Source organism: Eubalaena glacialis, chromosome 3 (assembly GCF_028564815.1).
Source record: "Eubalaena glacialis isolate mEubGla1 chromosome 3, mEubGla1.1.hap2.+ XY, whole genome shotgun sequence".
NCBI lineage: Eukaryota > Metazoa > Chordata > Mammalia > Artiodactyla > Balaenidae > Eubalaena > Eubalaena glacialis.
The window spans coordinates 3,992,345-4,006,909 of NC_083718.1; the positions used below are offsets into that span (position 1 = coordinate 3,992,345).

General features: G+C 37.4%; 1 protein-coding gene across 1 annotated transcript in view; it reads right to left on the reverse strand.

The window, feature by feature from the left end:
- PTPRC (protein tyrosine phosphatase receptor type C) overlaps window positions 1-14,565 on the reverse strand; it is a 121,379-nt gene that overhangs the window by 34,559 nt on the left and 72,255 nt on the right. Inside the window, exons 11-13 of the mRNA XM_061187231.1 lie at window positions 10,097-10,216; window positions 5,342-5,500; window positions 3,950-4,164 (exon numbers count right to left, since the gene is read on the reverse strand). Coding sequence (XP_061043214.1) covers window positions 3,950-4,164; window positions 5,342-5,500; window positions 10,097-10,216 — 494 coding nt within the window. The remainder of the gene's footprint in view (window positions 1-3,949; window positions 4,165-5,341; window positions 5,501-10,096; window positions 10,217-14,565) is intronic.

A 14,565-nucleotide genomic window follows, 5' to 3' on the forward strand; every position in this document is an offset into this window, starting at 1 on the left:
TACAATTATATACACTTTAGAAATTATCAATAATAAGAACAATCTACTTTAAAAATCCACTCATTAAATTTTATGTCAGTCATTGAGAAATTAGTAATAAGTAATTAGACATGGGATAGAGTCAAAATTTTACCAAAGAACAATCCGTAGCTTTATTTCTTTTTTACTTAATAAAAAAGAAAAGGAGAAAGAAATAAATGGTCAAAAATCACTTTCAACGCCCAAACTAGCAGAATATCAAAATAAACCTACAATAAAAGAAAGTAATACATTAACAATTATAAAAACAACTGTATTAATTTATTAACCAGAGATCACAGTGATGAATAAAGCTAAAATGATTGCTCCCTCATGAAGGTATAAATGTAGCAGTGGATTCTGAAATAAACATAAAAACAAGTTATGGGAACTGCAGTGAAGAAAACAAGAGGCAGCCTTTTGAAGCGTGAGGAAGAGAAAGGATAACTGAAAAATTGTCTCCTAATTTGAATTTTGAGATTGCAATTTAATACGGTGTTTACCTATATTTTTCCAGAATAGCTTATCATGATTGACAAATGGGAGAAGAAAATTCTAGAAAGAGAGGAATGTTGAGTAAAGTGCCTAAAAGAGAGTAAAACCTGAGTGTTTGGAGAAAAGAAAAGGAAGCCAGTGTGCCTGGAGCTTCCTGGGCACTGAGGGAGGGGAAGTGAAATGTACAATGATAGGTAATAACAAAGTATTTCTTTTATTCCGACACTTCTTTGGGAAAATATAAGTGGCACACTCACTCAAAAAGGGTAACATACCTGAAAAGAACAGTAATATGGAAAGATAACGTAAATGATTCTCAAAGAATCCTTCTGTGTTAAAGGGACTAAAACACATTTTTTGGTGAACGAATAATTCCTGTATTATTTAAAGTTATAAAACACAGAAGAACAGGAAAATGTCTCCAACCTGTTTTATCAGGTTAGCATAACCTTCATACAAAAATGTGAAAAGAATGATGTGTGTCCCCACCTATGCCAGCGTCGCCTTTACCCACTTATTAAATGACCTCATTTATGAATGTCTATTCATAAAGGCTTAACAAAATATTAAGCTGTTGAGCTCAATAATACTTTAAAGGAATAATACACAATGACAGAGCAGGGTTTTTTTCTTGGAATGTGACACTGCTTCAACATTAGAAAACCTATCACTATAATTCAGCATATACACAAATCACACCATAGCATCACAACCATGGCAGACCCAACATAGTACCATAAAAAACATTTGATAAAGTCCAACCTACGTTTCTGGTTAAAAACAAAAACAAAACAAGAAAGCTTATGTATACCTAAACACTTCTTTAAGTGAGAGGAATGTGAAGCAGATTGGCAACATGGCATTAAACAGTCAACTGTGGAAATTCCCATTAAACCAGAAATAAAAGTGCGAGATCTGACTGAATAAAAATAAAAGGTGGAATTGTGTATGAGTTAAAGTGCTATAAAGAGAATTAAAAGGCAAACTATACACTGAAAACAAATTTGCAAGTCATAGGACAAAGAGTTTAATATTATTAATAGCCGAGAAGCATTCCCAAAGAAAACTAGACAAAGGAGCAGGAAGGATGTTACTACAAGACGAATAACAAAAACGATATTTCTCCTCAACAGTAAGTAAAGAAAACCCATAAAAACAAAAAGAGATGCCAATACCGTGTTCCACCCACTGAATATCAAAGGAAAAAGGGATGCGCGTGTTGGCGAGATTCTCCAGAGCAGTTATTTCACACACTGCCATGGGAAAGGCAATTTGGTAACTTCCACAGGGAAAAGAAAAAGTATCATAAAAAATCTCAAAATACATGTAAATTGCTTTTGACCCAATACATTCATTTCCGGGAATTTATTCAGACAGAAATGATAAAGACATATTCAAAGATGTTGTTATTTCCCAGGAAGAGTGTTTGCTGACTGTTGTCAAAACAGGTATAGTTAGTAGAATGTGATAAAGTGATATAGTTAGACAGAATGTTATGCAAACATGAAAAGCTAGTAGCGGAATATTTAACATGGAAAAACGTTCGCGATACAGTGACTTATGAAACATGCGGTTTATCAAACGGTGTGCTCATATTACGGAATTTGTGAGATCATGGAAAATCTACGTCTGTCTCTCGCTCTAGTTCCTGGCACAGAGCTCCCGAAACCCTGGTGTCTCCTAACTGATAGGAGCGCTAGGAACATTGTTGTCTTTGGTCTTTGACCCTGATTCCTGACACAGAGCTGCAGAAAACCGTGTAACTTCCAGGGCGACAGTCTTTTACTCTACTGAGGTGATTCTGGGTGGGTTTCTGGATGGCTCCCACACGAGGGCTGGTCACCGGAAAGACCAAGCCATGATTAGTCTCGGAAGTTTCAGCCCCTCCCCTCCCCCATTCTCCTGAGAAGGGAGAAGGGCTGAAAATGGAGTTAAGGATTTATCATGCCTATGTGATGAAGCCTCCATAAAATCCCAGAAGTATTGGGGTCAGAGAACTTCCAGGCTGGGGACCACACTCACGCCAAGAGGGTGACACACTCCCAACTCCACGGGGACAGAGGGTCCTGCACTTGGGACCCTCCCAGACCTCACCCTACGTAGCTCTTCATCTGGCTGTTCGCCTATATCCTTTCTCACAACCTTTAATAAACTGGTAAATGATGTAAGTGTTTGCCTGAGTCCTGTGAGCTGCTTTAGTAAATTAATCAAACCCGAGGAAGTGGGTCATGGGAACCCCTGATTTGTAGCCAAATCGAGCTACAAAGTGGTGGGGACCTCTTACTTGTCATTGCCTTCTGACGTAGGGTGGGACCAATCTCGTGGGACTGAGCCCCTCACCTGTGGAATCTGACGCTACCTCTGGGTAGATGGTGTCGAAATTGAATGGACACCCAGCTGGTGTCACAGATACTTGCTTGATGCGGGGGAAAAAACTTCACACATTTGGTGACCAGAAGTGTCAGAAGTGAAGTGTTTCAGGTGTCCGGTTTTCTTTGGAAATGCTTCCCTGTGTTTCTTATAGGGAAGAAACACACAGGAGATGGAATGAACTGAGGTTTTTCCCTACAGCAGGAGGAATAGACTGAGTTTTCCCATTTTAGAAGCATACACACAAAATATGACCAGTAGACAGCGAGCTTATGGGTGAGCTTTTTAACTCTCTGTGTACACTGCTATTTCCTTACATTTATTTCTGCTATTTTCTAATCTCAATGTACCTGTAAAAAATGTTTGTAATTTAAAAAGTCACATTAGTGGGCTTCCCTGGTGGCGCAGTGGGCAAGAGTCCACCTGCCGGTGCAGGGGACACGGGTTCGAGCCCTGGTCTGGGAAGATCCCACATGCCACGGAGCAGCTAGGCCCGTGCACCACAACTACTGAGCCCGTGTGCCACGACTACTGAAGCCCACGTGCCCAGAGCCCGTGCTCCACAACAAGAGAAGCCACCACAATGAGAGGCCCGCGCACCGCAGCGAAGAGTAGCCCCCGCTCGCCACAACTAGAGAAAGCCCGCACACAGCAACGAAGACCCAACGCAGCCAAAAATAAAATAAATAAAAAATTAAAAATTAAAAATTTTTTAAAAGTCACATTAGTAAAGGTAAATAGCCCAGATGAATAAAAGATGTGGCAAAGGAATAATCTACTGTGCGTAAAATGTTGTGCTTCTTGACACGGGAGCAATAATTTAGCTATAAGTAAATCATGTTAAAGGTCAAAAATAATCCAACAAAATATGTGTTGTAAACAACTGTATTATGTACTAGAGATGAAAAGTTTGGAGTCAAACTTTTACACTTTTAAAGTGTGATTCCATTAGACATCAGAGCTTCTCAAGCTTGAGTGAGCACTGGTGTTAGTATTACTTAAATACTGCAGAATAATCACTATAATGTATATCAGTAACGTATGATTATGGAAATTGTAATCTTACCTGAAATGTATATTGTGTTGAATATTGAAGACCTTCTACCAAGAATCTGCACTCTTTTTGTTTTAATTCTCTTTCAGCCGAGTTATTTCCAATACTGACTTTCAAATGGTACTGCCCTGTCTTGGGGCCATTAAAGTCTTTAGGAGGCTTACAGCTCACAGCCATACTATTATCTGTCCTCCTTGAAACATTTAAGTCCGTGACCTCGCTTGGACCTATCAAAATGAAGAAATATTTGTTATTTTTAATCATCTGGTAAATGCGTATTTAAATTACTGGACAATATATGTGTACAGTATAAAATGTTTTAAGTGCTTATTTGGGTGTTACAGATGGGGAAGTTAGGATAGAACATACATAAAAAGCTATAACAAAACATCTGAAAATAAATTATACATTCATTCGATGAATATTAGCATGTAAGTTGTACTTGAAACCATGAGATTTTTTGCAATTCCCCCAAAGAAAGTGTGTAGAAATAGAAAATAGAGAAGAAAGGAGTGGAGGGGCAGGAAGGGGAATCCCCGAAGGCCTACAAACAGTCCAGGTCCTCCTTTTGGAAATGCTTACATGACCCTGGTGATACCTGGCTGGATTCTTCAGCAGCAATGAATCATCTTTGTTTCTGTGATAGCACAGACATTCAGGAAAATAACAAAAGCATAACACTTGAGGACCTGGACTTTTGAAACTAGGACTTAAATGACATTAAGAGTATTTTACGTACGGCCCTGAAGAGGACAATTTTTCTTTGTGAGCCTGGTGCCAGGTAGGGTCTCTGGAGCCATAGCTGTTGCCTTACACAGGGGGTATTTCTTCTGCCCTGACCTCATGGAGTTTACATTCACCCCAGAGACAGATCTAGCTTGGACCTGGCATCTATGGAGCCATCCCATGGGGGAGCAAGAGCCAAATGAATGTAAAATGTGACATAAAATAAAATAGTATGTAGTTCATTGTAACGTAGAAGAAAATGCTGACAAAATATTGTTTCATGAGGTCACGCAAGCAGTGAATGCTTTGTGAGTGAGGCGTTCTGATGGCAGTCGACATTTCTAGAGAATAAAGAAAACAATAGATTTTTTTCATCTAAGTTGGTTAGATTTTTATCTAAGTTGGTTAGATACTTAATTGCCTGAAATCTTATAAATTGTACCTGTTCATATGCCCTCAGGCTTCATTCTTACAATTCTATGATTATACCTGAAGGATACAGAGAAAACCCAGGATGAGGGTTTTTAAATTGTTGTGTTTTAAATTATTATAAACCCTAGATGTTAACAAATGTGCCGGGTCAGTATGTTTCTCAAATGAAGCATAAAGGTGGACATGCTGTTTTAACGGTTTAGACTTTGCTGTTCATAGAAAAAAGCATTAAAGCTTATAACTTACACGTTGCTTTCGTTTCAACTACACATTTCACATCAGTTCCATTACGTTCCACTCTTCCATTGACAGAGGCATGTAATGTTATCTCATACCTTGTAAAAGGTTTCAAATATTCCAAATGGATTGTGTTTGTAGTTTTATTCAGAGTGTGGCATCTTCTCTCTCAGGGGAAAAAATGGAAACTTTTAGTAAGTCATCACAATTTAGGATTAGCACATATTTAATTTAGTCTCTACAGTAAATCATTCCAAGCCGACTCCAAACTGAGTGACTGAGAAATGAAAACATCCTTGGTGCTCAGAAATACATACAATTATCAGCAAATGCATTGAACAAATGTGATTACTATAAACTCAAATATTCAAAAATGATGGTTTCATATAATTAATTTGGTACAAAACATATTTAATAAGTTCAGGCATATTGTTTACCTATATGGTCTCTTTTCTTTCTGAGAAAACACAGCTCATGGTGGATATTATGAAAGTCGTTTTTCCAATACTTTGGCAACCCTTTTTCTTACACTTAACCTCCAAACTTTGACCTTTGGTATGAGCCACTGTTATAGACGTCAGATACAAAACCCATTTGATCACCAGTAACTAGGTATCCTCTGCCCTATTTGTCTGAGCACTACAGTAGTTCATGGGAGCTGAAACAGTGAAGGAAAGCTTCACGCTGGCAGTAGAATCTGAGCTCTTCATTGAAAGATGAGTGAGGCTCAGTAGGTGTAAGGGAGGAGAGAAAATTTTACAAAGGAAAGAAGGAGCATTTTTTGTTTAGGCACGAGCCCGACTAGGATAGCAGACTCTGGCTGGGTAGGAACATGGGAGGTGGGACCTTGCTTACGCAGATGAGTTAGCACTTGTTAAGTTGAAAAATCACTAGCCACTGACTATTTTTGAGTAGCCAAGTGCCACCAAGAAAGACAGGTTAAAAGAAGGTTAGAGAGGAAGCATGTTACTGTGATAACAATAATAATACCAGTAGTGATAAAAACAATGAACAGACTATGCTGTGTTCCAAGCATGTCTTGAAGTGTTCTATGTGAATTAATTCACCGTCACCACAACCCTTTAGGTTGGCACTCTTGATGTCATCCGATTTTACAGATGAGAAAACTGAGCCACAGAGACATTAGCAATTTGTTTATGATCTCACAGAAAACGAACAGAGTCAGGATGAAACCCGGACACTGAGGTCCCAGAGGCCATGCTTTAACCTTCACCGCCTTGCATATTGTCTGGGGTAGAAGAGGGGGACAAGGGTCTGCAATGGGGCCAAGCTTTTCCCTCCTCTTGGACACTTTAATTCTCTGGTCTAGGTGGACATGCCAATGGACTTGCAGAAACAGTGTAAGGGAAGATTTAGCACGTGCTAATTTCTTGTCTCAGTTACTTATCCATGACATGGAGATTATAGTAATATCTCTACCTCACCATGGGATGCTAAACAGTAAGTGAGATAAAGTGTCTGTTCTAGCCTGGTTAAGTGTCTATTTTCTCAGAAATCCCTGAAGCTGAGTTAGTTGATTTATGCCTGCAAGCTCAGCCACGCTGTCCCTAGTGAGAACTGTCTTTGAGGACAGGAAAGGTGTGAGTTCTAGAGAGGGGCAGGTGGCACCCCCTGACCCATAACTCCTTATATGGTGTCTGGCTGTCGGGACAAGGATCATCTTCTAACTCAGCTACAATCCAAATGTCAAGATGTCGTTCTCAAGGTCCATCTGGCTTCCATTCGGTGACCTAATTTTGTATGATTGTAGATGTAATCTCACAACCATTCTGCATCAAAATAAGTTTCATTTATGTTGTTCTGTGATGCTTTCATCTTAGCCAGCTTGACAAAATCAAGTTGTTGATTTAATTTTGAACAACACATTTTTTTTCCAAAAGACATTGCTGTTTGGGGAATCAAAGTGTTCAGTGCTTAGAAAGATGGTTTGGAATGTTCATTTCCAGTTGCCAAGGGTTTCAAGCTTTGGTGGAAAGGTCAACATATTTTACATGAGCCTCTCTGCCTCCATGTGGGATACCTTTCCTTAGGACCCTGAGGTCAGAAGCACTAGTCGAATGGCACAGGTAAAGACTTTATTAGACTTAGGGATGAAATTTGGTTTTCCTTAGGGCAACAGAGACACGTCTAGTTTCAAGTCATGCCTGTTGCACTGGAAATGGCTAGATAGATACTGGTTTCGTCACTTGTCACCTCTTTGCTTTTTAGCAAATACCTCAGGAAATCCATTAACAACTTCCCAGTTTAAACTGCTCTAAAGTATCTTCCTGAACACCATGCCAAGTAGTATAAACCCCAAAGGGTTTGATCCCCTAAGGGTTTTGCACTGCCACCTCCCAAAATAAGAGGTAATTTTTCTCTTATGTTGTTTAAGCAAAAAGGCAATAAACAAAATCATTTCCAATAACATCGCTGCGATGTGGAAGGGTGCACACTGGTTTCAATAACTTTTGAGAAATAGTCCTTTGAATGCAACAATGACTCAGGGTCTCTTCCCTACTACTGAGGAAACTTCATTGTCACTTGGCACTTTAAGTTAATACATAATACTGCAGATGTACAAGGTGTCTCATGCTCAAACATGAACTTACAGTAGCGAAAAAAGCACAGTCCAAGCTGTTGAATTTGAGCATTGATTTTAAGTTCTGTGATCCTCAGGGCACTGTATGAACTCTGAACATATCCATGCCTCTCTTCTCTCAGAGTCATTGTTGAAACGTTTAACAAAATCTTAAAATACTATTAAAACACCCCACAAGCAGAGGAAACTAAATAAATGTCAGTTACATTTTTCTACCTCTTTTAGTCTACAGCTTTCAGAGTCGCTGCAATGATTCAATGAGGAAATAACAAAAGGAATTTAATACCTAATTAAAAGTAATATAAATTGCCATAAGAGTTCACTGACTTTCTTCCTGTGGATTTTTAATAGTGGTTTTATTTGAAATAATGAGAGTAGTTAAAAGAACTGTTCTAACAATGCTATACTCCGATCATCTCTCTTTGACTTAGATAATACAGAAGAGGATCTCAGGACCTGTGCTCGCGATGAACCAGAAGACAAGACAGAGCACGCTCCCCTTCCCAGCAGTGGAGGATGATGGCAACGAGAGACAGAGGACTGGGGATGACCTGTTTCCAAAGGGCCCTTTGAGCAGAGTCAGTGCATGAGCCACAGTGGAGACTGGGTTCAGTTAGTTACCAACCAAGTTTTGGAGAGAAGGGCACACAGAGCCAGATGTTGCCTACCTGCCCCTTCCCTCCCCACCCACTCTGTTCAAGTGTTATATTTGGAGAGTCATAAATTTGGGTAGCACTGAATAAGAAGGAGCTGTACTCATTGCAAAAATAACAAACAAAAACTCGTCTGACTGCAATAACTAACACATTACGTCCTTCTAAGCCTAATTATTCAAATACAGGTTTTTAAAATGGTATAGAATACAAAGAAGCAATAAATATTGCTCCATAAATTTCCACCATATATTCTGGCATACAAAATACTCCATAGTAGAGAGAGAATATAGAAAGCAAGGAATACAGAAGGGGATAGTGAGAAGAAATTTCAGAAAAGAGAAAAGAAAACCAAACAATGTGCTCACACAGAAACCAAGCAAAGAAAGTTTGTAGGAGAGGTGTCCAGTGAGGCAGACTGTACTCCTTTAATCTGACAGATTACAGATTGTCTTCCTGTAATTTCCATTTTTCATCTTCCCGTAAGTTCCATTTTTCCTTTCTCGTAGACATAACTTTTCAAATTACCATAACCTCAAATACATTGCCTGTATTTCTTCTCCATAGAATTTGAGTCCTCTTATGCTAATTTGAAAACTACATGTGTATTGAACTTTGCTTTAGTTTGATTATTAAGATTCAAACAACAAGCAAAAACAATATGTTATCAAAATATAAAATAACACACTGGAGATAAGTGGCTTTCTACTTTTCGAAATTTGAAAATTTATGTCTGGTTCCTACCCACCAAACAAAGAGGTGGAATTCTGTGAGATGTCCAACTCAATACTACTTTAAGCTACAGGTAAAGGATTGACAAGTGGGCTATTCCATGTGCTGAGTCTGTTCTGAGGTGGTCCACGGTCCCCACTGTTTTCTACAAGTATTTTAGATACTTCACGTCGTCCAGGAGATGTCTGTTCTCTTAAATAGTGTCTCGTTTGGAGGGACTAGGCCAATGGTTGAACTAGTCATAGCACATTTTTTGGGCTGTCTTTATTTCTGCAGAAGTTCTGCAGAAGTTAGTTAATGCTAACTAGAACTATGTTCCAAGATTCCACCTGCCATCAAACTCTGTGGCTAAATGAGCATATGTTCATTGTTATTCACCCAATTTTTTGTGTATATCAGCTGGGGCACGCTTTGGAAGTTGTTTGTAGTCCAGAATGATGAGTTCAAACTAGTGCAGCTCCCTTACATAATTTTTGGAAGACAGATATGAGTATTATCTTCCAGAGATTTTCTTTCTCTAAGCTTTGGAGTGTAACGATTAGAACTAAGAAGATCAAGAACGAGAAATGAGTATTGGGGATATTCTGAGATTTAGTCATTTCAGAAGCTGGGGAGCCTGTAGTGAGTGGAGGTAGTTCTAAAACCAAGGCGTACGGGATGCCCGTCGCGGTTGCTGTGTAGAGAGCTCCGTGGCTCACTAGCTCCATCCATATGTGGAGTGCTTTCCAATTTTTGATTTATCTTTACTGATATGGAATTAAATTCTATAAAAGTTACCTGAAGCATTCGGATAACAAAGAGTGAACGTATGAAAAAAATTTGCCGGTGGTCCCCAGGTAACCCATCCTTTACGTGCACTGAAGTTAGAACAACTCATATTCTGAGGGATTCCTGGATCTGTTGAAAGAATAAGAATATAAAATATAAAAAACAAAACATGGAGAAAACGTTCTTCATATTATTAGCATGCATTATTAATAGCCATATTTTGATTAATTATGAATTGATGATGAAAGTAAAAGAAAGATATCTGGTCTTATTAAGTTTGATAAGGTCATGTAACAGAGTGTCACTCCAGGGTGACATTGTGGAGCCTAAATGTTCCACTGACTTGAAGAGATCTGAAAACCCCTCTTCCTCTCATTTATATTATTGTCCAGCTATCTTGGGATGTCTAGATTTCCCTATGCTGGAAATCTGTCACTGGTAGGGCTGATAAAGTTAACAGTCAGTACTGGAGTAGCACTTGTCATCACTTCCAGCAACTAGTCATCAGAACTTGAGGTGAAGAATGTAATAAATGCTTAAATCAAAACTACAAGGTATAATTTACATGAAAACCCACCCGTTTGGGGTATAGTTGGATGGGTTTTGACAAATATATGCATCGATATAACCACCACTGCAATCAGATATAAAACATTTCTATCCAACCAAGGAAGTTCTTCTGTGCCCCCTCCCAGTCCAGCCAGCTCCCTTGCCCACCCCCAAACACCCTCTGAACTGCCTTCTATTACTATAGATTAAATTAGTCTTTTCTTTCATTTCATATAGATAAAATCAAACGGTGAGTACATTTTTACGTGCAGCATATTGCACTTAACGTAATGTTCTGGAGATTCATTCATATTGCTGTATGTGTCAGTAGTTAGTCCTTTTTATTCGTGAGTAGTATTCCATTGTAAGGATAGACCACATTTCACCTATTCATTCAACTGTTGATGGACATCTGGGTTGTTTCCAGGCTTTTGGCTACTGTGAGTGAATCTACTATGGATATTTGTGCAGAAGTCTTTCTGTGGAAAGGACATGTCCTTTCTTCTTTGGTAAATACCTGGAGTGAAAGTTCTGAGCTATTACTTTGCATTCTCACCAATAGTATTGTCAGTCTTTTTCATTTTAGCCATTTTTGTTGGTGTGTGATGTCATCAGCATCTGGTTGTTGTTTTAAGTTGCATTTCCCAGTTGACTAATGATATTGGGAAAAATTTTATGTGCTTATTGACCATTTGTGTATCTTTTTCTGTGAAGCATATGCTCCAAATGCTTGCCCATTTTTAAGTGGATTACTTGATGTCTTATTTTGTATTTGGAAGAATTCTCTATATATTCTCGCAAAACTCTCTGTTGAAAAAATTAATTGTGGATATTTTTTCACAATGTATGAACTGTGAAAAATGTTTATTTCCTTAGTGGCTTTATTCAAAGGGCAAGAATGTTTAATGTTTATGAAGTTTGATTTCTAAATGTTTTTCTTTTGTGATTCTTGCTTCTTGTGTCCATCTAAGGAACCATTGCTTAAGCTAAAGTAGCAAAGATTTTTCTAATGTCTTTGTCTAGACATTTTATAGTTTTAGCTTTAACGTTTAGCTCTGCAATCCATTTTGAGTTAATCTTTGTGTTTGTTGAGAGATAAAGGCTGATGTATTTATTTTTTCTATAGGGATAACTAAAAAGCAATCTAATAATGAAATAAATATCCAAATAAATAAATAACCAAAAAAAAAAAAAAATCCTTCCCCTCACTGAATTGCCTTTGCACTTTTATAAACAATAAAATATATTTTTCCTGGGATTTCTATTTTGTCACAGTGATTTATAAAGACTGTACTAATTTTAGTATTTAATATCCAAAAAGCATTAAATTTTTGCTAGTTACATGAGGACATAGTATTTCTGTAGGTTTATTTTTTTTCTCATGGTTTTGAGTTGTTTTGGGGGCTACTGGAGACATGGATTTAGGAAGCTGCCTTACTCTCAGCTAGCTATCCCTTCCATATGAAATTCAGAATCACTTTAGTATGTTCTGTCAAAAGTCCTGTAATATTATAATTAATAAACAACTTCAGCAATGAGACAGATTTCAGGATCAATACAGAAAAGTCCATTGTATGTCCACACACTGGCAATGAACAATCTGAAAATGGAATTAAGAAAATACCACCATCATAAGCAGGAATAAACTTAAACCTAGGAATGAATTTAACAAAAGAACTATAAGGCTTGCACACTGAGAACTACAAAACATTCTCCAATAAAATTAAAGAATACCTAAATTAATGGAAAGACACCCCATATTCATGGGCCAGAAAACTAACATTGTTAGGATGGCAACACTCTTCAAATAGATCTACAGATTTAACTCAACCTCTGTCGGAATCCTGGCTGGCTTCTTTGTAGAAATTGACAAGTTGATCTCAAAATTCATATGGAATTTCAAGGGACCTCAAATATCCAAAACAATCTTGAAGAAGAACAAAGTTGAAGGACTCACACTTTCTGATTTCAAAACTTACACAAAGCAACAGTAACCAACAGTGTAGTACTGGCATTAGATGTATAGATTAATGGAATGCAAGAGTCCAGAAATAAGCCCATCATTATTGTTAATTAATTTTGACAAGGATGAAAAGAACATTCAATGGGAAAAGAATAGTTTTCTCACTAAATTGTGCTAGGACATCAAAAGAATGAAATTGGACCCTTACCTCAAATCATAAACGAATATTAACTCAAATGGATTAATAGAGCTAATTTTAAGACTTAAAACTAAAAAATTCATAGAAGAAAACATAGGGGTAACTCTGCATAACCTTGGATTTGGCAATGAATTTTTAGTTGTGACATCAAAAGCATGAGTAACAAAGGTAAAAATTAATAAATTGGACCTCATCAAAATTAAAAACTTATAAGCTTCAAAAGCTATCAACAAAGTAAAAAGACAACCCAGAGAATTGGAGAAGATATTTGCAAGTCATATATCTGAATTGTGTCTAGAATATATAAAGAACTGTTACAACTCAGTGAAAAATAACCCAACTTTTAAAAATGGGCAAATGGTGATAAAAGGTATACAAATGGCAAATAAACAGCTGAAGCTATGCTCAAGATCATTAGTCATTAATTCAAATCACAATGAGATACCACTTCACACCCGCTGGAGTGGCTAAAATAAAAAAGACAATAAGTGTTGGTGAAGATGTGAAGAAATGAGAACACATACATTGCTGGTGGGAATGTAAAATGATGCAGCTACTTTGGAAAACTGATTGGCAGTTCTTCAAAATGCAAAACATAAAGTTGCCATATAACCCCCAAATTCCAATCCTAGGTATAAACACAAGAGAAACGAAGACATATATCTACACAAAACTTGTACACAAATGTTCATAGCAGCATTATCCATAATAGTCAAAAAGTGGAAACAACTTCAAAGTCACTCAACTGATAAAGGGACAAACAAAACAAGGTACATTCATACAATGGAATATTATTAGACAATAAACTTCAATGTCACTCAACTGATAAAGGGACAAACAAAACAAGGTACATTCATACAATGGAATATTATTAGACAATAAAAAAACGGAAGTATTGATACGTTACAACATGGATGCACCCTGAAAACAGTACACTAAGTGAAAGAAGCCAGACACAAAAGACAACATATTATATGAAATGTCCATATTAGGCAAATCCATCAAAGCAGAAAGTAAATTGGTTATTGCCTAGATATGGGAGTGGGAGGGAAATGGGGAGTGACTGCTAAAAGATACCAATTTTTTTGCTGTTGCTTGTTTTTTTGTGGGTTTTATTTTTTATTTTAATTTTTTTTTTGGTGTGATGAAAATGTTTTAAAGTTGATTCAGGTGATGATTTACAACTCTAAATATATTAAAAACCACTGACTTCTATACTTTACGTGGGTGAATCATACAGTAGGTGAACTAACAAAAGTTTGTGGGTTTGTTTTTTTTAAGAATGTGGCTTCTTTTGCAACCTGTCTTGAAAAATTTCCCCTGTTGCCTGAATAAAATGACATGTAAAATGGTTAAATTGCTATTTTCAAAGGCTGCAGGATTCCTGCATTACTGGAACAAATCTTACTCAGTAATGGTGGGGTTTTTTTAAGACCTTACTTTTTTAGAGCATTTTTGAATTCACAGCAAAATTGAGGAGAAGGCACAGAGATATGCACAACATCCCCTGTTACCAACATCCTCCACTTGAGTGGTACTTATGTTACAATTTATGAACCTACACTGACACGTCATTATCACCTGAGTCCATAGTTTACATTAGGGTTCACTCGATGTTGTACATTCAATGGATTTGGACTAATATATTACATGACATGTATCCATTATTACGGTATCATACAGAGTACTTTCACTGACCTAAATTCCTCTGTGTTCTGTCTATTCATCCCTCCCTCCCTTCCAACTCCTGGCAACCACTGATCTCTT